Below are 26,869 nucleotides of genomic sequence, written 5' to 3'. Positions count from 1 at the left end.
AATTTACCATCCATTATTTTACGATAAAATTCAGCAATTTAACTGCCTTATTTTACACTTTTTTTTCCAGATTTTTTTTAAATAACAGATTTTTTTTTACAGTGCATGTAAAAAATACTTGTTTAGCCTGTTTTATGTGTATAATTAAGTATCCGATAGTATATGTAGTTATGCATAGGTCAATAAAGCACAACTTGAATTAATACCATGTTTTTGTGCTAGAAATGCAAATTAATGCATATTTATTAAAATAATGTTTCACATGCACATACGATTTAACATAACATAAAAAAAAAACTTGTTAATAAAAAAAGTCAAGTTCGTATTGTAATTAATCAGTCTGAAGAAGTACGGTGATAAATGTTAGTAGATTTTGTTTATGGTTTTCTCTTTATTCACCTGTAGTTTCTTGCCTTCGATTGTGCTAACCTTGACTGAATGGTCCTCTTGCGAGCTTGTGCTGCTATTGGCTGAGCTGCTGGTTTCCATGGCAACACTCACTTTATTATGCCTCATAGAAACGCTGAGATGGCACTCTTTATTGTGAGATTTGTTTCATAGTTATCCTTTTATTTCTGAAGAATGCAGAAATTCCATTTGAGGCAGTGCTCTTATCAAAGAATTTTAGGGTGCATAATTTATCTTTTTATTTAAATTGCAATTTGTTCTCTCTTTCTTTCTGTAACAGTCATGTTTCGCCTGTATGACACAGATGGGAATGGGTTTTTGGACAGTAAGGTGAGTTTTTAACAGCAGTTAAATGAATAGGAAACACCATCTACTGGTTTAAATTTGCATTGTTTGCATTATTTAAATAAAGGAAGCTCAATTAAATTTATACTATGTAGAACTTTCTGAAGTTCAAACAAAACAACCATTATTTTATACCAACCATGTTATTATACCAATTATATGCAGACTGCGAATTACAGGGAGGGTTAAGGGGGATTGACCCCACTAAAAAAGGCTTGATCACCCCTGAAAATATCATGGATGTTGGTCTTGGTCCAGTCCTCTAAGTAGTAAGAAATAGTTTGCTCTGATCTGCATCTTAATTACTACTATTACTAAATAAATAATAGATAATATAAATATACAATTGACCACCCAGTGATTCACCATTGTGAGTGCTTCAATTAATTTAAGCTGATAGACACAATGTTAAACAGACACTTTTCTTGAAAAATAGCTGTTTGTTTCTACATATAGCCTAAAAGTAAAGTGAATTTTGATGCGCTGTTTCTATAGTTTGACCCACAGCAACCTCTGAAATGGCTTATCACAGGATATTGTTGTTCAGAACAAACTACTCACAATACACTGAAAAATTAAAAATGTTGCATTAATAAAATAGATGTCAGTTAATTTGATTCACTGAAGCATGTTTTACACAAAATAAGATTACCAAAAAAGTTATCGTCAATGTATAATTCGCACCCTGATTATATAAAGTATAGTGCTTGGAATTGCTACTGCTGTCATACTGTATGGAGTATGGTAAACTACATGACAAAATTAGCAGTTTACCGTATTTTGTGATTTATGTTTTTCCCCCCATTTTTTTATGTTTTTGAATTGCATTATGAGACCTTGATCTTTCGTTTAACAACTTTTAACCTAAAAAGTTAGAAAAGGTGACATTAATTAACATTTTTAATAGTTTAAAGTAATATAGATTGTCTGGGTTGGTGTTGTATAATATGGTACAAATCATGTAATATAATTTCTGTTATTTTACAGATTTATTTCTCTAAATATCATTTATTATACATTATATTATTTCAAATGACTAAAATGTCAGTAAAAGTCACTTTGTTAAACTGTAGAGTTACATTTTTAACATCAAAAGATCAACATTCCACATTGCAATTCACAACCGTAAATAATCTGAAAACACTTAGCAATCACAAAAAGCGGACACTGTTAATTGACAGAATTGTTTCAATATTATGTCCGAATTTCATATACATAAACAGCAGGCAAAGGGGCAGAAGGTATACTCGGATGATGATGATTCTGAAGTGTACGGTAAATTTGATAGACACTCCAGTATCCTCCAAGGCTAAATGAGAGGATTTGTAAATAGAAGATACGTGAAATAACAGACTTAAATGTCATAGATGTGCATTGTTGATGTGGTATTGTATGTCTCAATTGACACTGAAATGTGTTGAAGAAAAGTGTATGATTGTATACTTTGTTATAAAAAGTATTAGTTACCCACAAAAAGATTCTATGATAAATATGCTTAAGTACGATAACTGTTGCTGTTTAGACCAATGGTGGCCAAAACTTTTTCTTATGAAGGGCAAAAAACAATATTTCCTCCTGTTAAACAGGAACTGGAGCACATTATCTCTCAAATGATGCATGTGGCAGAGTATCTGGAGTGGGACATCACAGAACTGAAGCCGGTAGGATAAACTTGAACTTGACACTCGTCAGATGTTTGCAGAATATGATATTTTCTGTTTATAAACACATGTTTTTCGGTGTAATTTATCCTCTGTACTGTTTTTGGTATGCAGATCTTGGAGGAGATGATGCAGGAGATTGACTATGATAATGATGGGATGGTTTCTCTGGAAGAGTGGCTCCAGGGCGGCCTGACCATCATTCCTCTGCTCGTTCTGCTGGGACTCGAAACTGTGATTAATGATGAAGTTTCTATATGTGTTTCTTCATCTGTTCTTTTCTCTGTCTGTCTAACAGTGCAATACGCTTAGAAAATATTAGTAATATATCAGTTTTCCATATTTTGGAATATTATGTTTTTTCATATTTCATATTTAATATATTATATTTACTATTTATTTACGTTCTTTTATTTGCATTTTGGGACCTTGATCTTTCTTGAAAACCTTGAAAAGTTTGAAAAAGTGACTTTTATTAACATTTTTACAGTTTAAAGTGATATATTGTCTGGTTTGGTGTTGTATATTATGGTACTAAATGACTTATTTATCATTATAATATTTTTCATGCATTTTATTATTTCAAGCTACTAAAATGTCAATAAAAGTCACTTTTTTTTAAACTGTAGAGTTGAATTTCAACATTTTTTATTTATAGAAGAGCCAGTATTAGTGGAGGGTACTGAAGTTTCCGTCCATTCTTGCTAACGGAATCATCAGTGCTAATAAATAGAGATGCTACTTTCAGTTTTCCCACTAGATGGAAACCTCTGCTTATTTTAAATACTTTGACATCAGCATTAGAGCTCTGCCGTCTGATATATCGACATGTCTTGTCATTTAAACGATTGAAGATGCAACATTTCACAAGAACACATTTCAAGACATGTTCCTGTTTATTCAGCTATTGCATTATTTCAGCAGGATTCCATTCTGCTATACCCTTTATGTGAATGTTGTTTGTGATGTAGTTTATCACAGTTGTAGTTGTGTTATTATCATCAAGCTGTCCTCTTCTTTTTATTGTTGTTTGTCATTATCACTCTCTGTGTTGCAGAATGTAAAGGACGACGGGCAGCACGTGTGGAGACTGAAGCACTTCAGTAAACCTGCCTACTGTAACCTGTGTCTGAATATGCTGATCGGATTGGGAAAACAAGGCCTCTGCTGCTCCTGTGAGTTTAGAACATGTTGTGCATTAACCAGTAGCTGTAGACTGCTTTGTTGTTTATTCTTCTAGCTTTTAGCTATGGTAAAAGGTTCACATGGACACCAGAATTATATAGTCAGAATTATGAGCCCCCCCTGTTTATTTTTTTTCCCCCCAATTTCTGTTTAACGGAGAGATTTTTCAACACATTTCTGAAAATAATAGTTTTAATAACTCATTTCTAATAACTGATTTATTTTATCTTTGCCATGATGAAAGCACATAATGTTTGACTAGATATTTTTCAAGACACTTCTCTAGAGCTTAAAAAAAAAAAATCAAAGGGGGGCTAATAATTCAAATTCAAAAAGTCAAAATAAAACAAATAAGACTTTCTCCAGAAGAAAAAAAAAATCCACAATCTGTTCAACATTATTTGAGAAAAATAAAAAAGAAAGTAAAAAAAATATTATGTATCTATGTATATATATATGTATGTGTATATGATAATAAATGATTTATAAAAAAAGGCCTATAGAAAATCATCATACCAATTAATGTTAACCAATTACAGTAGATACATTATTTAAATATTAAAATCTAATCTAGGGCGAGGCAGTGGCGCAGTAGGGAGTGCTGTCGCCTCACAGCAAAAAGGAAGCTGGGTCACTGGTTCGAACCACGGCTCAGTTGGCGTTTCTGTGTGGAGTTTGCATGTTCTCCCTGCCTTCGCATGGGTTTCCTCCGGGTGCTCCGGTTTTCCCCACAGTCCAAAGACATGCGGTACAGGTGAACTGGGTAGGCTAAATTGTCCGTAGTGTATCAGTGTGTGTGTGAATGTGTGTGTGGATGTTTCCCAGAGATGGGTTGCGGCTGGAAGGGCATCTGCTGCGTAAAAACTTGCTGGATAAGTTGGCGGTTCATTCCGCTGTGGCGACCCCGGATTAATAAAGGGACTAAGCCGACAAGAAAATGAATGAATGAATGAATATCATTAAGTTTACATAATCAAAATTTAATATACATAAAATATGTTCATAGCAAGTTATTGAAATTGCGTAACAATTAAAATGTCATTAAGATTCAAAAAATAATTACATCATAAAAGCTTTACTTGATTGCTTGCAAATTTGAGATATATAGCTAATAATTATTTTATATTTCAATATTTTAATAATCTTTTTATAATTAACAATTAAATAAAATATAATTTTTGATGATTATAAAAGTAAAACATGTACAATATATGACAATTTATTGACTATTTATGAAAGAATCATAAACATTAAAATGTAACTCATCCCAAAAGTAATTATATTAACTTTAATATACATTAACAACAACAGTATAATATATTAAACATAGAAATATTGACATTATTGACAACCTATAATTACATTTTATACATATTTATTTGAATAATTTTATGAAAGTAATTTAAATAAATTGATTAATAATCACTAATTAAACACTAATAATAATTATACTATATGCACTCACCGGCCACTTTATTAGGTACACCTGTCCAACTGCTTTCTAATGCAAATTTCTAATCAGCAACTCAATGCATTAATTTAGGCATGTACACATGGTCAAGACGATCTGCTGCAGTTCAAACCGAGCATCAGAATGGGGAAGAAAGGTGATTTAGGTGATTTTAAATGTGGCATGGTTGTTGGTGCCAGACAGGCTGGTCTGATGAGTCTCAATTTCTGCTGCGACATTCGAATGTTAGGGTTAGAAGTTGGTATTGGTGTTGTAATGGTGTGGGGGGATAATTTCTTGGCACACTTTGGGCCCATTAGTACCAATTAAGCATTGTGTTAATGCCACAGCCTACATGAACATTGTTGCTGACCATCTCCATCCCTTTATGACCACAGTGTACCCATATTTTGATGGCTACTTCCAGCAGGATAACATGTCATGTCTTAAAGCATGAATCATTTCAGACTGGTTTCTTGAACATGACAATAAGTTCACTGTACTTAAACGCCCTCCACAGTCACCAGATCTCAATCCAATAGAGCACCTTTGGGATATGATGGAACGGGAGATTTCCATCATAGATGAGCAGCTGACAAATCAATCAATCATATCAATATGGACCAAAATCTCTGAGGAATGTTCCAGTACCCCTCTATGCCGCGAAAGATTAAGGCAGTTCTGAAGGCAAAAGGTGGTACTAGTAAGGTGTACCTAATAAAGTGGCCGGTAGGTGTAAGTCACATAGGTCTTACTTTAGATAATAAGGTTTCATTAGTCAAAGTTAATTTATGTGTTTACTAATGATAAATAATATAAAAAATACTTGTACAGCATTTATGAATCTTAGGTCAACATTTAGTAATGCTTTAATAAAATCCAAATTCATGCCTGTTAACCTTAGAACACTGCAAATTAACATGAACTAACAGTGAGCCACCTTATAACTTTTTAATGTTAACAAAAATGAATAAACACTGTAACAAATGTATTGCTCATTGTTTAGTCATTTTAGTAAATACAACAACTGACAAATACAACAACCTTATTGTAAGTGTTGCCGAAATATACAAATTGTAAAACTAGAAACCACTAACAAACACTCAAACATTTCTTTGCTCAACTCTTTTTATGAATTCCTCATTGTCTGTTTTCTAGTCTGCAAGTACACGGTCCATGAGAGATGTGTGTCTCGAGCCCCCCCGTCCTGCATCAAAACATACGTCAAATCCAAGAAAAACACAGAGGTGCGTCCAATTGTAGTGTTTAAAAAGCAGCACGCTTGGATCACAGATGCTTCACGGGGCTTTCGACCAAGGGCTTCTTTTGCAGCTAATGAAATTACAACCAAATTCTCTCTCTAAGCATTGCTAATTGCATGATTAACCTGGTTTAAACAGAGACCTGAATGAGTTTAAATCAAAGCTCATACATGCTCGATTGATGTGTGTGTGTGTGGTTGTTTATGTGTGCATTGATTAGCATTTCTTGCATACTAATTTAAAAAAAAGCCTTTCCTGAATAGATTATGCATCATTTCTGGGTGGAAGGAAACTGTCCAAGCAAATGCGATAAATGTCACAAGACGATCAAGTGTTACCAGGGACTTACAGGCCTTCATTGTGTCTGGTGCCAGATTACTGTGAGTTTGCCACTTTGTTTTCTTTGTTTTAGAAATATTACTTTGTTTCTGCACTGTGAAATAAATGCACGGTTTCTCACAATCGACTTGTATTGGGACAACATAAAGGAATTAAGTTAACTTATTTGTTTTTACAAATTTAGGTTGATTAAAAATAAAACATTTACAGTAAGTTATCTCACCCAACAAGCTCAGGAATTGTGTTTTTTCAGCTTATTTATTTATTTCATAAGGAGTTTGATCAAAGAGCAAACATCATTTTTTGAGTGTACACTATAAAACACACTGGGTTCAACACAATCCCTTCATGTCATCCCAACGCAAATCGACTTCCCATCGAAGCCAACTTAATGGCGTTTACAATTTTAAGTGGATTGAACATAAAACAATTAAGCTGTTTAAAAAAACTCAATAATTGTGTTCTTTTAGCTCACTTTTAATAAGTAGTTTGATCAAACAGCAAATGTCATTTTGTATGCAACTTCTTATTGATAATTTGGACGCCGTGTCATTATTGATTGATTTAAATGTTAGAAATTCAAATATTAATGTAATGAGCTTAAAATGATTAGTTTTGACACAATTACACAGCATTTTGTAAATGATTTAAATTTAAGTATAATATATATATATATATATATATATATATATATATATATATATATATTAAGTCAATTTAAGTTAGTATGAATTTATCGTATTTTTTCTTTATACAGTAATTAATTCATATGTTTTTATGCCGCTCTGTACTAATAATTTGAACACTGTGTCAATACACAGTTCACATGTTAGTATTACAACAGTAAACTGGTTAGTTTCACAGTTATGAAACAGTTTGCTCATGGTTTGAGTTGTGGAATATTGTATTTTTAAACCATTTAAGTTCAAGTATTTTTAAGTTGTTCGGTTTAAATAGTAGTAAATCGTAAATTACTGGGAGTCACTTCTAGGAATTACTTTTCAAGTATTCCTTTTTTTAGATTATTAATGGTTGCAATGCTTCTTGAACAAATTATTTAATTGCTTTATCCATGTTGATGGATATAAATCCATACAATTCTAATAATATGATATAATATAAAATAATATAATATAGTATTTATGAATAATTGAATGAATGAATGATAATATTAATAATCATAATGATAATAGTTGTTGTAGTTAATATTATTTTTCATCAATAATACAGTACATTCTAATATAATATATACAATAATTGCAATAATAATAATAATAATAATAATAATAATAATAATAATAATAATAATAATGTTGATAAAAATAAATGTTATTATAATTTTGTATCAATAATTATTAAATAATAATATAATATAACATATACAGTTATTGAATAAGTAATAATTATTATTATATATTTAATCTATAATATAATATAATATAATATACTATAATATAATATAATTTAATATAATATAATATAATATAATATAATATAATATAATATAATATAATATAATATAATATAATATAATATAATATAATATAATATAATATAACATGTCAGTGCACTGATAAGTTTTCCACAGTTGCACAGCCGTGTATACACACTTTTGTTTTCTTTTCTTCTTCATTAATAAATATCTGTACTGATGGATTTACTGTAAATGCATGCAATTAAAAAAAAAAAACTTTTTCCTAGCGATATTCACAATTTACATTCTAGTATATTTAAGTTTATGTTTATAGCAGATTACTATGAGCTTATTACTTAGTATTCCTATTTAAAAATAAATACTAAATTTTTTTGCTGAAGATTTAAAGTTGTCATGTTCTTGCAGCTACACAACAAGTGCGCTTCACACGTCAAACCTGAATGTGACTGCGGGTCGCTGAGAGATCACATCCTTCCTCCAAACACAATATGCCCTGTTGTTCTGGTAATATCCCGTTTGCTTTTGTTATATACAGTTTAAGTCCGTATTATTCACACGATCCTGTTCAATTTCAGTTATTTTATATTTTCCCCCCAATTTCTGTTTAACGGAGAGAAGATTTTTTTCAGCACATTTCTAATCATAATAGTTTTAATAACTCATTTCTAATAACAGATTTATTTTATCTTTGCCATGATTACAGTAAATAATATTTTTCTAGATATTTTTTCGCGATATTGTACTAGTATTCTTATTAAAGATTTAATTTGTTTAATTAGGCAATTAGGGTAATTAGGCATGTCGTTGTATAACAGTGGTTTGTTCTGTAGACTATCAAAAAAAAAAAGTTCTTAAGGATGCAAATAGTATTGACCATAACATGTTTTTAAAATATTAAAAACTGCTTTTATTGTAGCCGTAATAAAACAAATAAGACTTTCTCCAGAAGATAAAAAATTATTAAACATACTGTGAAAATTTCCTTGTTCTGTTAAACAGCTTTCTTAACTTAACATTTTTTATATTCTAACAATAATAATGCATGCATTTGTTTAGGAGAGACAGTCTACTTTGAGGAAAGACTCCAACCAATCAGGAGGACGAACGAAAATACAGAGGACCAATTCAGTGTCAGTGGATGGACAGGGGCTACAGGTGAATGATGACACGTACAGTACAGTAAGGTGTCAATAAACACAGGTGCAATTCCTGTAGACTCAAATAAAACTGTTCTTCCCTGGAGTAACATTAGTAAGATTGACAGATGCTGTCAGAAACCTGAAACCAGAAACAAATGACTGGCTGACTTTTAGAACATTTTGCTTTAAAATCTTTTTTTTCTCATTTATTTTTAACTGTCATGCATTCTTCTTTTGTGATAGCATGTTCACTAAGGATCATATGGAATATGGGAACTTTTAAAAATGAAAATAGACATTTACATAGAACTAACAATGTTGAAAAGACATTTTAACTTCACTGATTTGTAAAAGTTGCTTGTAAATAAATGTTAATTTATTCAATGTACATAATCATTCAATGCCTTACCCAGTAATATGTAATAGCAGTATGTACACTGCATCAGTGTCTTTGCTTAAGAAATTAGATGGAATAAAATATAAGTCCAAAAACAGGAATATGGAGCCTACAGCACATAATCATTCTCAGTCACAGTGCTGCAAGTAAAAATGCAGAGGAAGTTTAGATGTAAAAGATAAACATCTAAATATGCTTTACTGGTGTTCATTAAGGGGTAAACAGGCTCTTCCAGTTAATTCAATTCAATTAACCTTTATTTGTATAGTGCTTTTACAATGTAGATTGTGTCAAACCCGTCACAGAAGATTATAGTAAATTGAAACCATGTCAGTTCAGTTTTCAGTGTTGAAGTACAATTTAGTTCAGTCCAATGTGGTTTAATATTCACTGCTTAGAGTTCAAACACTGAAGAGCAAATCTATCGATGCGCAGCTCCACAAGTCCTGAACCATGCAAGCCGGTGGCAACAGTGGCGAGGATAAAACTTCACCAATTGACGAAAGAGAAGAATTAAAAAAAACCTTGGGAGAAAACACAGGTTCAGATAGGCACGACCATTTCTCCTATGGCCAAACATCTTGTGTAGAGCTGCAGTTTAGGCGCCCGAGGCTGAAGAATGCTGTAGGTCCATTGTGGAGAAGCTGCAGGTGGGAGAGGTCACCGGTTGGTGTACAGGCTGTCCCTTGAGGATCAATGCGAGGACTCGTCTGTCACTGGGGTCTTACAGGGATCCGTCTCATGCTCTCGTCTCCTCCATAACCACCACAGCAGCTGCTCAGGATACGGCCTGGTCCAGGAATATGGAAACCTCGAGAATAATTTTAAAAAAGACTAAGCGCAGATGCCATTCAAATTGTAATGTCTTTAGAGAAGTGCTCCCAGCCCTAAATAATGCAGACTAACAGTCCTTTAGAGGATTTGGATTTGAACAGCATTTGTGTTTTATGTGTATGCTTATGCAAAGAGATGTGTCTTTAATCTAGTTTTAAACTGACAGAGTGTGTCTGCTTCCCGAAGACTGTTCCAGAGTTCAGGTGCCAGATATGAGAAAGATCTACCGGCTACAGTTGATTTTAATATTCTGGGAATAATTAATTGTCCAGAATTAATTGTGCATAGTGGACATGAGGGGCTATAATACACCAGGAGCTTCGTCAAATAATGGGGAGCTAAGCTGTTCAGGAATTTGTAGGTAGTCAATAATTTTTTTTTAAATTTATACAATATTTAATAGGGAGCCAATGCAATGATGAAAGAACTGGCGTATTATGATCATACTTCCTTGTTCTAGAAATTAGTCTATCAGCTGCATTTTGAACTAGCCGAAGTTTGTTAATTAGGCCAGCAGGGCAACCCCCTCGTAACGTATTACAATAATCTAATCGAGAGGTCATAAAAGCATGAATTAGCATTTCCGCATCAGACATTAAAAGCACGTTAAAGTTTGGCAATGTTTCTCAAATGAAAAAATCCAGTTTTACATATGCTTAAAATCGGGCCTTCAAATGACAGGTTGCTATCAAAAATCACTCTCAAATTTTTAATTGAGGATAAGGACTGAACTAAGAATCCATTAAGGGTAAGACAGTGTTCTAGGTTTTTGGGTCCAATAAGCAAGACCTCAGTTTTATCTGAAATTAGTAATAAGTTAATATAACTTATTGTTAAAGAAGAATTAAAACCATCTTGGGAAAATGAGTAAAATGCACAAATAATAGTAGTTTTGAATGGATTAGACGCCAAGAAAATAAGACAAACAACATAAAAATAAGTCAAACAGTGACAATACCTACAATACTTCATTGGCTATTTTAAATGCCGGTTGATCTGCAGGTGCACTGTAGTCTCTGAAGAGTTTTTGGTTTTCAGAATCATATTTTGTAATTGAGTATTGAAAATTTCAATTGGAAAAAAATCTAATTTTATGAAAAACAAAAATAACAATAATATGAATTTAAATAACCTCTTCATAAATCACCCTTTTAAAACAAGACTATGGTATGTCAATTTCACTGGCCACACAATGGATGGAAACACAGTGAAGAGATATAGTACTATACTCCAACGTATTATCTGTATTACATAGTTTTTACAGTGTTTAAAGAAGACATCTTCAAAACAGGACTTTCTGTATGAAATTTATACAAAAGTTAAACTAAAATGAAAGCAAATCAAAGGTTTATGAATACCTCCTCATGTACAGGATAGTGGTGATAACTAATATGATAACCATGCATTGATTACAGTATATAATTGATATGCCTTTGATATAACAAAGCATACTACTTAAATCAAAACACATACATATATTCAACAATTTCATTGTAATGTTAAGCTTTCTGGTAAACCTTTCTGGTTGTTATTTCTTGATAAACTGGTTGTGGTCATTGTGAGCTGGGACAGGAGAAGGGAAAAACCCTAAATTGAGTATTTAAGTTTAATTAATTAATTAATTTATACTTTTTTTATTGTTCCCGCCAACCCTAGACTGGTCGAAACGTAACAATCAGCTATTTTAAATGTAGTTAAAAATATATGCAAGTCAAAGAGTTTGCATCCATAAGCTCATAACTAGTTTAATTCAACAGTAAGGCCTGATGACCCACTCTGACCGGCCGTCGTCTGAGCATAGTAATGACAGAAAAAAAAAAAGACAAATCATGTCCTGGGTCATCCATCTTGGCTGGCGGCGGCTAACCAGTGTAATAATCAGGATTATTATTTATAATTAGAGGAAGTAATGGATCACTCGACGGAGGACGGGTGGCTCATTAATTCACCTGGGCCTGCTGGGATTGTTTCGACGGGTCCTGTTTTAAGCGCTTCATCTGTGTCACCATGCACCGGAAGACTGTTCACACACTCTCTGGATTAGTTTGTGCGTGCGGCGTCCGCTCCGAAAGCCCACAATCACCCTGAAAACTGACTCATGGTAAAAGACTGTCATTAATGACTAAATATGGAGCCGTTTACTGAAGTAGATGCGCCTCATGACGTGGGTTTTTGTAGATAGTAGTATGACACGAGACTTTTTGTAATTAAAAGGTATAGACCATTTAAATGTGGTCATGTCATTGGCCCATGAACAATTCCTGCTTGTTATCAAACTATTTCATAACTGTAACAAGAAGCAATTTAATCATAACTTTGTTAAAACAGCTGTCATATAATTATTTATCGATATGTGACTGTTTTTAGATTCTCGCAATCGAGAGAAATTAAGAATATACACCAGGAAATATGTTGGGATCATTGTTTTTGTTTACATCTCTAAAAATGGTCTATACCATAGGTCTTGAACTCAATTCCTGGAGGGCCATAGCTCTGCACAATTTTGCTCCAACCCTAATCAAACACACAGCTTATCCAACTAATAAAGGTGTTCATGACTATTTTGAACACCTCGATAATTTGGATCAGCTTTGTTTGATAGGGTTGGAGCAAAACTGTGCAGAGCTGTGGCCCTTCATGAATTGAGTTTGAGATACTGAGCTGAACCGTGTTGGATCTGCAATTTGGAGTCTGGATTATATCTGTGTAGTGACTACAAAGTTTAACCATAAACTTACTAAACAATTTGTCATTTGCATGTGGCTGTGAGCATTTTAAGCCATGTTTAAAGCATCAAGATGCAAGAAATAATTATTTTTGTAACTCTAAATTGTATTTATGTATTAGGGCTGCACCATACCTGATAAATATATGCTATGCAATGTTGCTGAGAGAATGTTTCTTACAACATAACATTTCTCTAGACAAAGCTATTTTTATTAGCTATGTTTTAAATAATTTATTTATTTGATTATATTAAAATAATCAGGTAAAATAACATTTTCAGATCTAATTAACTGTAGTTCTGACTAAAACACTGTGTCAAGGTGCAAACATTTGGATGATAACCTCAGCAGATACTCTGACTGTTGTCATTTTCCTCTCTCTTGACTCCCGTCATTAGTGTTTATTTATTAGCAGCTGTCAGACTCCCAGACAAACAAAAAATACTGTTTATTTAAGTTGTAGACACCCCTTTGCTTTACTGTATCAATACTTTTGTTTATGATATTTTATGCAGATGTGCATCCCTACAAAATCTTCACAATCAACTTATTATTTTTTTCAAAACAGAGCTATTTATTTAATCTGGTAAAATTATTCCTAATATTGCAACTCATTTAAAGAGGGTATATCATGAAAATGTGACTTTTTCTGTGGGAAAATGTGAAAAAGGACAACCAAGTAACCTTGTTTTGGTAAGTTTTACTCTACAAGCATGTTGAAAACTTTCAGATTTCGCACCTTTAGTGTTGTATAACGGAGGTCTTTTTATGCCGTTTATTATCATTGCTTCACATAATAGTTGGGATAGTTCACCCAGAAATGAAAATATTCTCACCAATTACTCACTTTGAAGTTGTGTTCTGTTCTGTTGAAGATAAATACGTTATTCTGAACAATGTTGGGAAAAAAATACAATGGAAGTCCATGGCTTTTTTTTCTCCCTAACATTTTTTTTTCAGTTTATTTTCCTTTGTGTTCAACAGAGGAAACTCACATGTTTGGAACAAGTGAAGAATGAATAAATGATTATTAATAATTATTATTATTATTATCATCATCATCATCATCATCATCATCCTCATCATTATCATTATCATTATTATTATTATTATTATTATTATTATTATTATTATTATTATTATTATTATTATTATTATTATTATGATAACCTTTATTTTACTAGGAAAACCTCATTGAGATTAAAAAATCTTTTACAAGAGCGTCCTGGCCAAGATTAGGCAGTATACAGTTCACATGGGTTTAACAAACAAACCAACATAAAAAGATAAAATAAAATGACAGAAAACATAATTTATCCATGCAATGACAGTTAAAAACTATTCAGAACATTTACAGGCTAATGTTTTAAACTCTGAATCATTTAAAATCTTTTTTTAAAGCATGTAGTGAAACCAACTCTTTAAACTGCACACTTGTTTGAAGGTTATTCCATACCAAAGGTGCTGCATATTTAAAAGCCTTTTTTCCCCCAAGTTTTTTTTTTTCAACTTATCAATTTAAATGACTTAAAACATCAAGTTAAAATTTGCATAACTTAAAAAATCAAGTTGAAACCTGATCAACTGATTAAAATAAGATAAAAGCATTTGTAAATATCTTTTTTTAGTTTACACTTATCATACGGCTGTAGCAGTCGTCATCTCTGTTTAATTATTGTAACAGCTTGAGATTCACAATGTATGTGCCCTAAAAGCACATTTAATTTTCACAAAATGTCCCCCCAAAAGAGGTGCTTTTAGATATTTTTTTCTCTAAACTTTGATTCCTATTTATTTTATTTTATTTTTAAAATCTTTTTATTTATTTATTTATTTATTTATTTTATATTTTATTTTTTGTATTTTTAGCTAGAACTTCACAGGCACTTTCTGGGGACACCAGAAATTAATTTGACATCTTATGAAAATGGGCATAATAAGTTCCTATTGAAAGCTGTACATGTTTCAATGTAATACTATTTTTTATTTTAATCTATAGATTACACCATTAGAAGGAACTCATCCTCTGTTGGTTTTCGTCAACCCTAAAAGTGGAGGCAAACAAGGTGAAAGGTGAGATCTGTGTTTGTGTTTTTTTTTTCTTATCCCAAAAAATTATTATTTTTCTTATAATGTTAAGGTTATCAGGGGATGAACAGATACTTTTAGAAATGTATCCAACATTTACTGTAAAAAAAAAAAAGAATACTAACAACTAGCAAATGTGGTTGCTATAAATTCACCATTTGGATGGAACGTTTATGGTATTATTGGAGCCGATGTATTTATATTTGTATTATAACTTTAAACCATCTTTTTTAAGAGAAAAAAAAAAAAGAAAATTTGACATTTACAACGTGGATCTATCAAATCAGTTAAAATGTCTAAATCTACAGTTTTACATTTTAATTAGATTTATTTAGATATTTTGATTGCTCTAGATTTGTTTATTTTTAGTTAGTTTTTTTTTAATGATTTTGTAAGTTTTAGTCTAGCTTTTATTTTGTAAAAACACATTTCAATTTAATTCATATATTTTTAGTTTTCAGTATTAGCAATTCTATTTTTTCTATTTTAACAAAGTTAACAGAACATGTCTAGTGTAACAAAAGCAAGATTTAGTGTTTGCGTATAGCTTACACCTTTTAGTATAAAAAATATGTAATGTTCCGATTTTTTTTGCCCTCGAGTCCAAGTCCGAGTCATTTAATTTTTAGTATCTACCGATACCGAAACCTGATCTGATACTTCTATAATATATAAAAAGAGTAAAGAAGAGCGAAGAAACAGATCCAGGATGTTCATTATTTTTTATTTAATTCACTTTATTTTAACATTCAACAACTCTGTTAACAAACAGAGCGCTTCTGAGGTAGCTTGAACAGTCAAGTAATACATTCTTCACTTTTGGGGAAAAAAAATTAATATAACAACAAATAGCTCCTCAACCTAGAATATCCTTCAGGCAATTCCATGCGTTGCTGTTTCTGTGTGAAGTTAAGAAAGAGGTCTAACTCTGTGCCACTGCATAGATGTGTTACAAAATAATGACAATAGTTGAAGTCAGAATTGTTAGCCCCCTTTTTAATTTTTTTTTCTATTTTAAATATTTCCTAAATGATGTTTAACAGAGCAAGGAAATTTTTACAGTGTGTCTAATAATAGTTTTTTTTTCTGTAGAAAGACTTTTTTGTTTCATTTCAACTAGAATATTTATTTATTTTTTTACATTTTAAAACCATTTTAAGGTCAAAATCATTAGCCCCTTTAAGCTATATTTTTTTTCAATAGTCTACAGAACAAACCATCGTTTTACAATAACTTGCCTAATTACCCTAACCTGCCTAGTTAACCTAATTAACCTAGTTAAGCCATTAAATGTCACTTTAAGCTGTATAGAAGTGTCTTGAAAAATATCTAGTCAAATATTATGTACTGTCATCACAGCAATGATAAAATAAATCAATTATTAAAAATAAGTTATTGAAACTATTATGTTTAGAAATGTCTTGAAAAAATATCTTCTCTGTATATATATATATATTCGTGTCCTGATCGGTAGGTAACATCTGATTCCGATCAAGTCTGAAACGTGATCAGATCTAGACATCCCTTAAAACACTGAATCCCAAACCACACAAATGCAAGTTAAATGAATAAAAGTCAAAATTATGATGAATTAAGACACACTTCTTAATAATAAAGAAGAAAGTTGCTCTTCATTTGCATAAAATTTGAGGATTCTCAACTTTGTCGCATCGCTTAACACATCCACCTGGTCCCCAACAGAGGCTGACGCTCGCATAGATGGTGCTCGCTCTCTGTCAAAATGAACAGTCACTTTGCCGATGCGTGTCGCTCATTGTGTGAATGAGGTTTTAGTCTGTAAAAGCGCCATCTACAGGTACTTCTATAAACTAAATATTTTGCCACATAATGAGAATTGACAATTATTATTTTTTGCTAATTGTTATTTTGAGTTCACTTTTCTGTGATTGTCATTGTTTTATTGTGATTTTTAACATTTTGTTTGAGCTAATGAAAATGTTTTTTTGACCAATAGCTTAAGGCTTATTCATTTATGGGTTTTTTTTATGTAAACAACCTTGTTTTGAACTCCGTCTAGGATCTTCCGCAAGTTCCAGTACCTCCTAAACCCTCGTCAAGTCTACAACCTGGCTAAAAGCGGCCCAATGCCTGGGTGAGTGGCCCTTCACCACACACACACTTCAAACACAGCATTATCTGTGTACAGTATGCTTTCAGCAAAACATAGCTGTCCCCCATTCCCAGATAAGAATCCAAAGAATCCCGACAGCTCCCCAAGTTAATAACATATTGTATATGCAGACGCTGCTTGATAATAATACACACTAATTCATGCATGCCGATCTCTCAGTGAGTCTCAGCTGTAAATGTAAGCATTATTAAAGGGTTAGATCTGCTCTCACAGAGTCTCCAGTGCTGACAGTCAGCTGGTAATAGTAGATTGGTGTCAGTGTTAGCTGTGCTCACGCATACCATCGCTGGTGTCAGTCAAAATTCTCTCTCCCATTCAAACTGGATTTGTTATTAGTATGCCTGCTGCGTGGTCACTTCTGAGTTAAGTGCACAGCCGTAAGGGTTGTGACAGTGTTTAGTGATGCTGTATTTTCAAAATGGAATTTTAAAGAGGGAATAATAAAGAATGCAGAATGTTTTTGTGGGATGTTGGCTTGGAGATTAATTGGGGCTGTGATTCTGTTTCATTTTGATTCAGATTTTTTTATTTTGTAAATTTGGACTGATTGGTCTGATTCACAATGATGTTTTATTTAAATTAATTAGTGATTTTATTTAGTGTTTTTCAATGTATTCATTTTATTCTTTAACTAGTCTTAGGAACTAACAAAAGGAACTAAAAAATTAAACTAAACTAAATTATTAAACTAATTATATAAATTTGCAGATTTTCATGTGTTCACCATTTTAATTTAACTTTCAACTTAATTCTTTTGTTTCCACTGAAAAATGTAAGGTTAGTAAATAAATAAATAAATAAATATGTTTGTGTGTGTATATATATATATATATGTATTTATTTATTTATTTATTATTTTTTAAGTATACTTAAAGTATTTTTAAGTATATTATGTTGTATAGAATTTATTGCAATATAATTTTTTTTTTGCTAACATGTTATTAAAATGGATGCATTTATTTCACAAAGATGTATTCAACTGATCATAATGACAGCAGAGATGATAACACTTTATTTTGATGGTCCATTTGAGTATCACTAGACTGTCTGCTTAATATCTGCTGAAACTGCTCCTTCAACTGACATTTAACTGACTATAAGAAACTACAGGTCAACTTACACTAACCTTTTCACCATCCTATCAGTCTACTTATAATTTAATGAGAATCATTTGACATGTAGATAAGCAGCTCCACGTTCATATATCGCCTCTGGGCATCTTCTTCAATGTGCGCTCGCAGTGGCGCCTGCAGGCGTACGGGTGTACGCACTGTGCGTACCTACCTGCCATGAGAAGGCGCAAATTAATGTCACTTATTTATTTATTTATTTGTTTTTTTACATAATTCATATTGATGATTCAGTTGCAACCCTGACCAAACACATCTGTTTGTAATTATTAAGTGCTGCTTTAGGTACTATTAATTGGTTCAGGTGTGTTTGATCAGGGTTGGGACTGAATTCTGCAGGAAGGTAGCTCTCCAGGAACAGGGTTGGTGACCCCTGCGCTATACCATTCAAAGTGTTTTTAACAATTTTATCTCACAGACTGGCACAAATAAGCAGACATCTCCATTCTCGCGAGTTTCTGAGTTTTTTCACTCTTCCAAAAGAGTTTGAGACCGGTTTTTAAGCACTTCCCCTCAGATGTTATTCGTTATTCATGTTTGTCTAGTAGATAAATAAATTATATTATGTACAGTATTACAAAATAAATTATTATGTAACAATAATGTGCTTTCATTTTCTCGGTCTCACTCGCGGCAATACCCTTAAATAATGTAACATTTGACAGCAAGCATCAGTGCTTTTTGGATTGAAATAAAAATAAGGGATGATGGGGTAGGGTGGTGCTGGATATGTGCGTACCTTTGAAAAAAATCCTACAGGCGCTCTTGTGCGCTCACATTGACAGTTTTGCTCTTAAGTGCCTCCAAGTGCTGTTTACTGTAACTTCAGCAGCTCCGTGCACGTGAACAAAAGTGCCAATCTGACGATTTTACGCCTGCCGTTTTGCTCGTTGGTGTGCACGATCACATTGGCGCCCTTTATTTAGTCATGAGGCGTTAAACGTCAACAAAAATCGCGGGCAAAAAGCGCACTGGTGTGCACGGGCCTTCAAAATCTTATGCATGCATAGTCCCAATCCCCCCTTTGGGAACCATTGGTTTACACACAGCATTGTTGGTTTACAAAAAAATCTAACAAACATAATCCTGTTGCATTACTAAACTTGATTTTGTTTTTTTTTTTGTAAAAATATGAAACATTTTATGGCATTCTTCAAAAACTAAAGATGAGTGATAAATAAAATGTTTTATTTTGAATACGTTTTTGAATAAATTGGTCTTACACTTCATATTTTCTCATTTTCATAGTTTATGTATTAATTCCCGTACTTTTGCCATAAACTGACATACCAACCTTTGATATTTTAAAAATTATAGGTTGTGTTAAAAAAAAAGCATTAAATGTGATAACTTGAGACTTTAGGAGTTACAGTAAGACATGCAATCCAAAAATGTTTTTTTCTTGGCGGGGGACAATTAAAGAGTCAAAATAAAAAATAAAATAAAAAACAGCAAGGAGAAACAATATATTTAATATAATCAATATAGATACTATTTCAGACCCAATTATACTATAATTTTATTTTTAAATGATGATTTTGATCATTTTTTATAGAAGAAATTTGACTTTTACATTTTATGACTTTCCAAAACTTTCCCAAAACTGTTGAAAATATATATTTTTAAATGCTTAATATGAAACAAAATCAGTGAAATGTTTTTAGATTTAAAATTAGTGGTTTAAAACAAAGGATTAAAAAAAATCTAAATTTAAACATTTAAAAAATCATAATTCCTAATTCAGCATCAGTGAGTATCGGCTGGTTCAGTTTTTACTCCACACTCCTGTCCTGTTAGGCCTCTGATTATATTCTTTCCATTTTCTTTTTTTTTTTTTTTTTGTACGATTTTCTTTTTTTAAAGCACAGATTGAGCTCTGCTCTCCTCACAGCATTGGTGACCTTGTCAGCCGGTTTGCTTTGAGACTATTGATTACAGCGTTTCAAGCACTAGCATCTAGGCCAAGTGTAGCCAATGTATTGATGTTTCTCCGCTGGTGGAGCAGATAGATATAGAGTTTGATTTGACTATGCATTTACAGTCACAGTCATCTGGTAAAGTTGAACACATGAGCTCGGCTAGTCATGTGATGCTAATATAAAGATGTCTGTCAGCTGTCGAAATGTAGGCTTTTGTTATTCTTATTCAGACATCCTCATGTGATTGGCTATCTGGTTTTGCCATTTAATGGGATTTGCTAAGTCTGCTTGTAATAATAAATAATTTGTATGTTAGAGTTAGTGATAACACTTTACAAAAAGAGGTGTTCATAAGACTGCCATAAAACCTTTATAGTCATGACATCAAATTTAATGGCTTAATTTGTGACACCCCTTCGCCATACAATGCCCCGGCAAAATCAAACAATCAATCGACCAAATCAATATATTAATAAAGGGGAAAAAACTAAAAACAAAGCAAGTAAGCTTTAACTTCAACACATTCAACACAACTCACGAACCAAACAAACGTATATTTCCAGTCCGAGGCATAATTCCTCTTAATACTCTTTACAATACAATCAAAGGTGATAAAATATAAAATATTTAATAAAGTATTAAATATTAACAGGTGATAATATATAAAATATGCATAGATCTACATTTTAAGTCTACCTCTCTCTTTTGCATTTTATTTTATTTTATTTGCATTTGTTTGCTTTGCTTTGGCTTTTTCTGGGTTATTTTTTGTGAAATCGGGAGAAATACTGAGAGATCACATGCCAATTAGTTCTATAACCTTGACATGTGAGCAAAATCATCTGTTTTGTCATCACATAGACATTACAATTCTCCACCTTATGCAGGAGAATCCTAGAGATACTAGTTCTAGTGACGTGTGTGAAGTAGCAATGGTTTCTGCTGTTCTGATGGTCAGCTGCAGATGTGAATAAATGGTGGAAGAAAGTAGTTCCTCATACAAAAGGGTTGTTGCGACTCTTCATGTTTGATTTTCATTCATATATACACACAAATATGCAGTCAAACTGTTGTATAAACGCAATATCACACTCGTAGCAGTGCGATATGGCTGTATATTATCACCGGTGGGGGGACAGTGAGGCACCCGGCAAGTTGCCTTTTTTGTCTTTGTGGTTGTAGGACTTACATTGTTTGTTTGTTTTGGCCTCTTGTCTGAGTTTTTTTTTTTTATTAGAGCAATTAAAAGCTGGAGTCTGTACTGCTGTCATAGTAAATTAAATCCAGGAAGTTTTTCATTATAGATTTAATAAAAGCATCGAGCTAAAGTAAACTTCAAAACATAAAGACATCTAGAGGAAATACTGCAAAACAAATGCAGCTTATGTTGTTGTTTCAGAGGTTCTTTCATACAGAAATGATTTTGTAATATTTGCTGAAATAGTCAAATACTTATTTTATTTTTTTCCACAGAACTAAAGCTATTACATTCGTACCTGTGTTTTCAGGGCAAATAGGATGATTATCTTTTTTCAAGAAATGGCATATTACTTATATCATCTGAAGAATAGTCTCTGCGGGTGATGTTTTTTTAGATGACTGCATCCTCATTTAATCTTTTATTTGTGTCAAAAATTGCCTCCATTTTTATCAATCAAAACAAAGGCAGAGTAATAGACTGGATGCTTTCATAGGAGTGTATTAGAAAAAAAAAACATTGTAGACTTTTATTTTATTATATAAACACACTAGTATATACATATATGTATATACTGTATACACACACTGCCAACCACACACATACACATGCACATATGCACACTGTATACATACACATACAGCGGGGAAAATAGGTATTGAACATGTCACTACTTTTCTTAGAAAACATGTTTCTAAGGTGCCATTGAATTAAAATTTTCACCAGATGTTAATGACAACCAAATAAATCCATATATGCACAGAAAACTAATCTAATTAGTTCACAGATTAAGTTATGCTTTGTAAAATGAAATGATGCATGGAAAAAAGTATTGAACACATGAAGAAAGGGAGGTGTATAAAGGCAGTGAATGATCAGACAGCTGCTAAAATTTCTCAGTATTATTAGGCAACCTTCTGCCCTTTGTCGTCGTCAACTTTAATCCAATAGAAAATACAAACTAAAGATCAGATTTGATAGACAAGACCCACAGAATCATCAAGATTTTTACACTCTGAATGAGAGGCGTCTTTAAGCTGCCACCACCAAATAAAAGTATTTTATTTGAAGTATTAAACGTATTTCAGTAGTTCTGTACTTTATCCTTGTGTCATTTCATTGTTATTACACGTAACTCATTTTTTCAGATTTTGTGTTTAGTTTTATTTTTATGTTTGTATTGTTTGAGTTTTTACCAAAATCTGGTTCAATTCCATGTCAACAGCTTCCTTACAAATTTTATTCCGAGGAAAAACAAACATGACAGGTTCAATACTTATTTCCCTGCTGTACGCACACATACACATATACATACATACACGTATATACAGACACATATGCATAAACAAATATGAAGTGAATCAAAACCTTTAATCAAAGTTGTTCTAAAACCAAAACATCAGACATTCTTTCCAAAGGAATAATTTTTTTTTGTAAATATGTGGTACAGTTGTATTTCCATAAATCCCTCCTTTTATTTATAATACATATATTATTTTCCTGATCAAAGATGCATGTCAAAAATGTTCTGTGACATTACAAAACAGTTATAGAAGCTGTAGAACTGTGGAATATTATAAGACACTCTGCTGTCCTCTAGCATTTTCCCTCTCATTCAATGAAGTGCTTTTCTATTTCTTAGACAAAGCCAACTTTGAACAGAATCCTCCCGTGTGTGTACTTCCTCTCGGCACAGGAAATGACCTCGCAAGGTGTCTGCACTGGGGTGGAGGTAATTTAAGCCATTTTACGACTTTAATGTGATGTTTAGAGATTTTCACTCCAAATTAATCAGTCTACCAATGTAATATTATTTAATTTCACAAGATTTGCTGCTACATATTAACTCTGTTTCTGCCATTGATGAAACATCTCGTCAATTGAGAGAATGATTCACACCATTGCTGACTTTTTATGACAGTGCATGTTTTAGGTTTATTTTGATATGAGTAGCCCTAATTTGAATGATTTACGGGACTTCTGGGTCTTCCGTGTGTGAAATACAGATAATCCGAGAAGAGTTAAAATGAAGAGGGGGTTAATGAACTCATGCAGTTTTGCAGTTTTATCTGTTTATCTTAACTTAAATGCATTTAAATGGGGATAAAACATGAACACATGAAAACAGGATAAAATGCTTTTTTGTTTAAAAGTAGAGCCTATGCTGCTTATGGTGATATATTGTTTGCTTAATCATATTTAACAAAACATATTCTGAAGGCCATCAAATTTAGATGAAAATCATAAAAAAAGCTGCCTGCGTCTGGCGACTGAAAAAAAAAATCCCGCCTTCCAGTCAAAACAGCCAATGGTCATCTTTATAGCCATGCGGTCCGCTGGGGGAGGGGTTTGTATAGATTTGCTTTGTTTATTATGGCAAGTCCTGTCTTTTGGCGTCTACTTTGTACCTGTGTTGATTTTGACTGGATTTTGACATATCGTGTATTTTCATTGTCATACTCCAGACCTTGCTCCAGGTTTTGTCCCTGTTCTTCCAATATTTATAACCATGTCAATTCAGTTGATTTTTATTTCTATAGCACTCTTACAATTTAGATTGTGTCAAAGCTGCTTAACGTAGAAGTTGTGGTACATTGAAACGGTGTCAGTCTAGATTTCACAGTTGAAGTTCAGTTCAGTTTGGTCTAATTTTGACTGCTGAAAGTCCAAACACTGAAGAGCAAATCCAATGATGCGCAGCTCCACAAATACCAAAACCAAGCAAGTCAGTGGCGAGGAACAAAACTTCGCCAAAGAAAAGAAAGAAACCAGGCTCAGTTGGGCGCAACCAATTTTCCTCTAGCCAGACTTCCTGTGCAGAGCTGCAGTCTTGGCGCTAGTGGCTGGAGATTGGTGGACATCCATCGTATAGAAGCTGCAGGTGTGAGTAGGTCACCGACAGGTGATCATACTGGCCCATGTGATCAATGTGGATACTCATCTGCCACTATAGAGTCTTTCAGGAATCAGTCATATGCTCTCCACGATCACCACAGCATATACTCAGGATACGGCCTGGTCTAGGAATATGGAAACCTTGGGAAAATGAAAAACACTCTAACATAAGCATAGATGGCAATCAAATTAATGTCCTTTTGTCACCATTGAAAAAGCCATAAAGGAGTCTGGTTTGGTGTCAATCTTGCGCAGTAGCTGAAGCAAAATGAAAATGTAATTTTAAATGAAAATAGAGCTTGAGCAACAGCAATAATGGGGCATGTCACTTCAGATTGGTCCTACGATTTGAAATATGTTGTGTGATTATGACTAGCTAGCTTCAATGTAGTTTGGATATGTAGTAATGTAGTCTGTATAACAAAAGTATGCAGTATTTAAATGGATAGTTCATTCAAAACTGAAATTTCTGTCATCATTTACTACCCATATTTAAAACCTGTTTACATGACTTTCTTCTGTTGAACACAAAAGAAGATACTTTGACAAAAGCTGGATATTTTGTAACCATTGACTTCCATAACATTTGTTTTTCCTATATGGAAGTAAGTGGCTGCAGGCTTTCAACTTTCCTCAAAATATTTTCTGTGTTGATATTTCCTCAGAACTTCGTCTTTAGTGAACAGAATAAACATTTGGAATCACTCTAGAGTCATTCAAAGGTGAACTATACCTTTACAGATGTAAAATGTAGGTGTGAATGGCTCTTTATGACTTTTTACCATTGTCTGTTGTCTATTCGTCTTCTCTTCTTGTCTGGAGCTTAATGGAGCACTGATACACATCAAAAAGTCATCTGACCTTTGTGTTTCAGGCTATGATGGAGAAAGTCTCCTGCAGATTCTGAAGGACGTCCAGGACAGCAGTGAGGTGATGCTGGACCGGTGGAAGATCAACATCACTCCTGTAGACCGAGATGAAGGTGGAGATCCCGTCCCGTACAGCATAATCAACAATTACTTCTCTATCGGTGTGGTGAGTCTCAAATACATTAACACTGTAGAGACAAAACAGTATTATTGCAATTTGAAATATATTGCAATATTCTTTAATATGTTGCAATTTATTTCCTTTTTTACAACTTCAAATGGACCCTTTTCACATTTTCGGGTTTTTCAGCAGGAGAAGTTGATGGACAAACTCAGAGAGTGGTGCACTTTTTCCCCCATAGACCTTCATTCATACTACATTTAAAAGTTAAAGCTTAAATAAATGAACTGTGAATTCGCATCACATGACAGTGTGAGTCTAATATAAGGTACTCATATACATATAAACACATCTATCCAGTGTTTAAGACTTGTCCATTAACCCTAATACACTGTATGATGACAGTGAGTTGAGTTTATAAATAAAAAGTGAATAAGGTCACTAAGTAATAAGACTAAATGAGCTAATCAAGAGGGCTGAGTGCTTTTTGAAATGCCAAGAGCATCTACTACATTAACAGTGCCATCCCTCATCGCCAAATCTAGTCAATTGACAATGAAAGATGTGGTGGACGTTACAGGAGTCTTGTCTTCACGAACGCAGATCAAACACGACGTGTGTTGATGCACCTTGAGCCGTCTGAATCTAATGATGCTTATTACGCCGACCGCATGTCAGCCATTATCCACAAATGTCAAGGGAAATACGGTAATTGGCATTTGGAGGTTTGACGACTCTGTTTTATTTTCGATTTGTACGCATTTTTTTTTTAAAGAAGGGGAAATTGTATTGAGGGGGACATGCTTGGACAAATGTTAGTCAATGTCAACTTGTTATTGAGGGAATTGATGGCTTAAAGGATTGATTTATGAAATATTATGATCCATTATAGAATGACATGTGAGAGATAGATAGATAGATAGATAGATAGATAGATAGATAGATAGATAGATAGATAGATAGATAGATAGATAGATAGATAGATAGATAGATAGATAGATAGATAGATAGATAGATAGATAGATAGATAGATAGATAGATAGATAGATAGATAGATGGATAGATAGAGAGATAGAGAGATAGATGGAGAGATGGATAGATAGATGGAGAGATAGATGGAGAGATAGATAGATAGATAGATAGATAGATAGATAGATAGATAGATAGATAGATAGATAGATAGATAGATAGATAGATGGATAGATGGATAGATGGAGAGATGGATAGATGGAGAGATGGATAGATAGATAGATAGATAGATAGATAGATAGATAGATAGATAGATAGATAGATAGATAGATAGATAGATAGATAGA

General features: G+C 32.8%; 1 protein-coding gene across 1 annotated transcript in view; it reads left to right on the top strand.

Annotated features, from left to right (window-relative positions):
• dgkb (diacylglycerol kinase, beta) overlaps positions 1-26,869 on the top strand; it is a 111,558-nt gene that overhangs the window by 13,276 nt on the left and 71,413 nt on the right. Inside the window, exons 7-18 of the mRNA XM_073923876.1 lie at positions 689-738; positions 2,340-2,414; positions 2,529-2,648; positions 3,472-3,589; positions 6,208-6,296; positions 6,575-6,691; positions 8,491-8,589; positions 9,142-9,240; positions 15,181-15,254; positions 17,308-17,382; positions 23,216-23,400; positions 25,438-25,598. Of these exons, the coding sequence (XP_073779977.1) occupies positions 689-738; positions 2,340-2,414; positions 2,529-2,648; positions 3,472-3,589; positions 6,208-6,296; positions 6,575-6,691; positions 8,491-8,589; positions 9,142-9,240; positions 15,181-15,254; positions 17,308-17,382; positions 23,216-23,400; positions 25,438-25,598 (1,262 nt within the window). The remainder of the gene's footprint in view (positions 1-688; positions 739-2,339; positions 2,415-2,528; positions 2,649-3,471; positions 3,590-6,207; positions 6,297-6,574; positions 6,692-8,490; positions 8,590-9,141; positions 9,241-15,180; positions 15,255-17,307; positions 17,383-23,215; positions 23,401-25,437; positions 25,599-26,869) is intronic.

This window comes from Danio rerio, chromosome 15, assembly GCF_049306965.1.
Source record: "Danio rerio strain Tuebingen ecotype United States chromosome 15, GRCz12tu, whole genome shotgun sequence".
Taxonomy (NCBI): domain Eukaryota; kingdom Metazoa; phylum Chordata; class Actinopteri; order Cypriniformes; family Danionidae; genus Danio; species Danio rerio.
The sequence above is the reverse complement of the archived record's forward strand: the minus strand, read 5'-3'. Positions and strand labels throughout refer to the sequence as shown.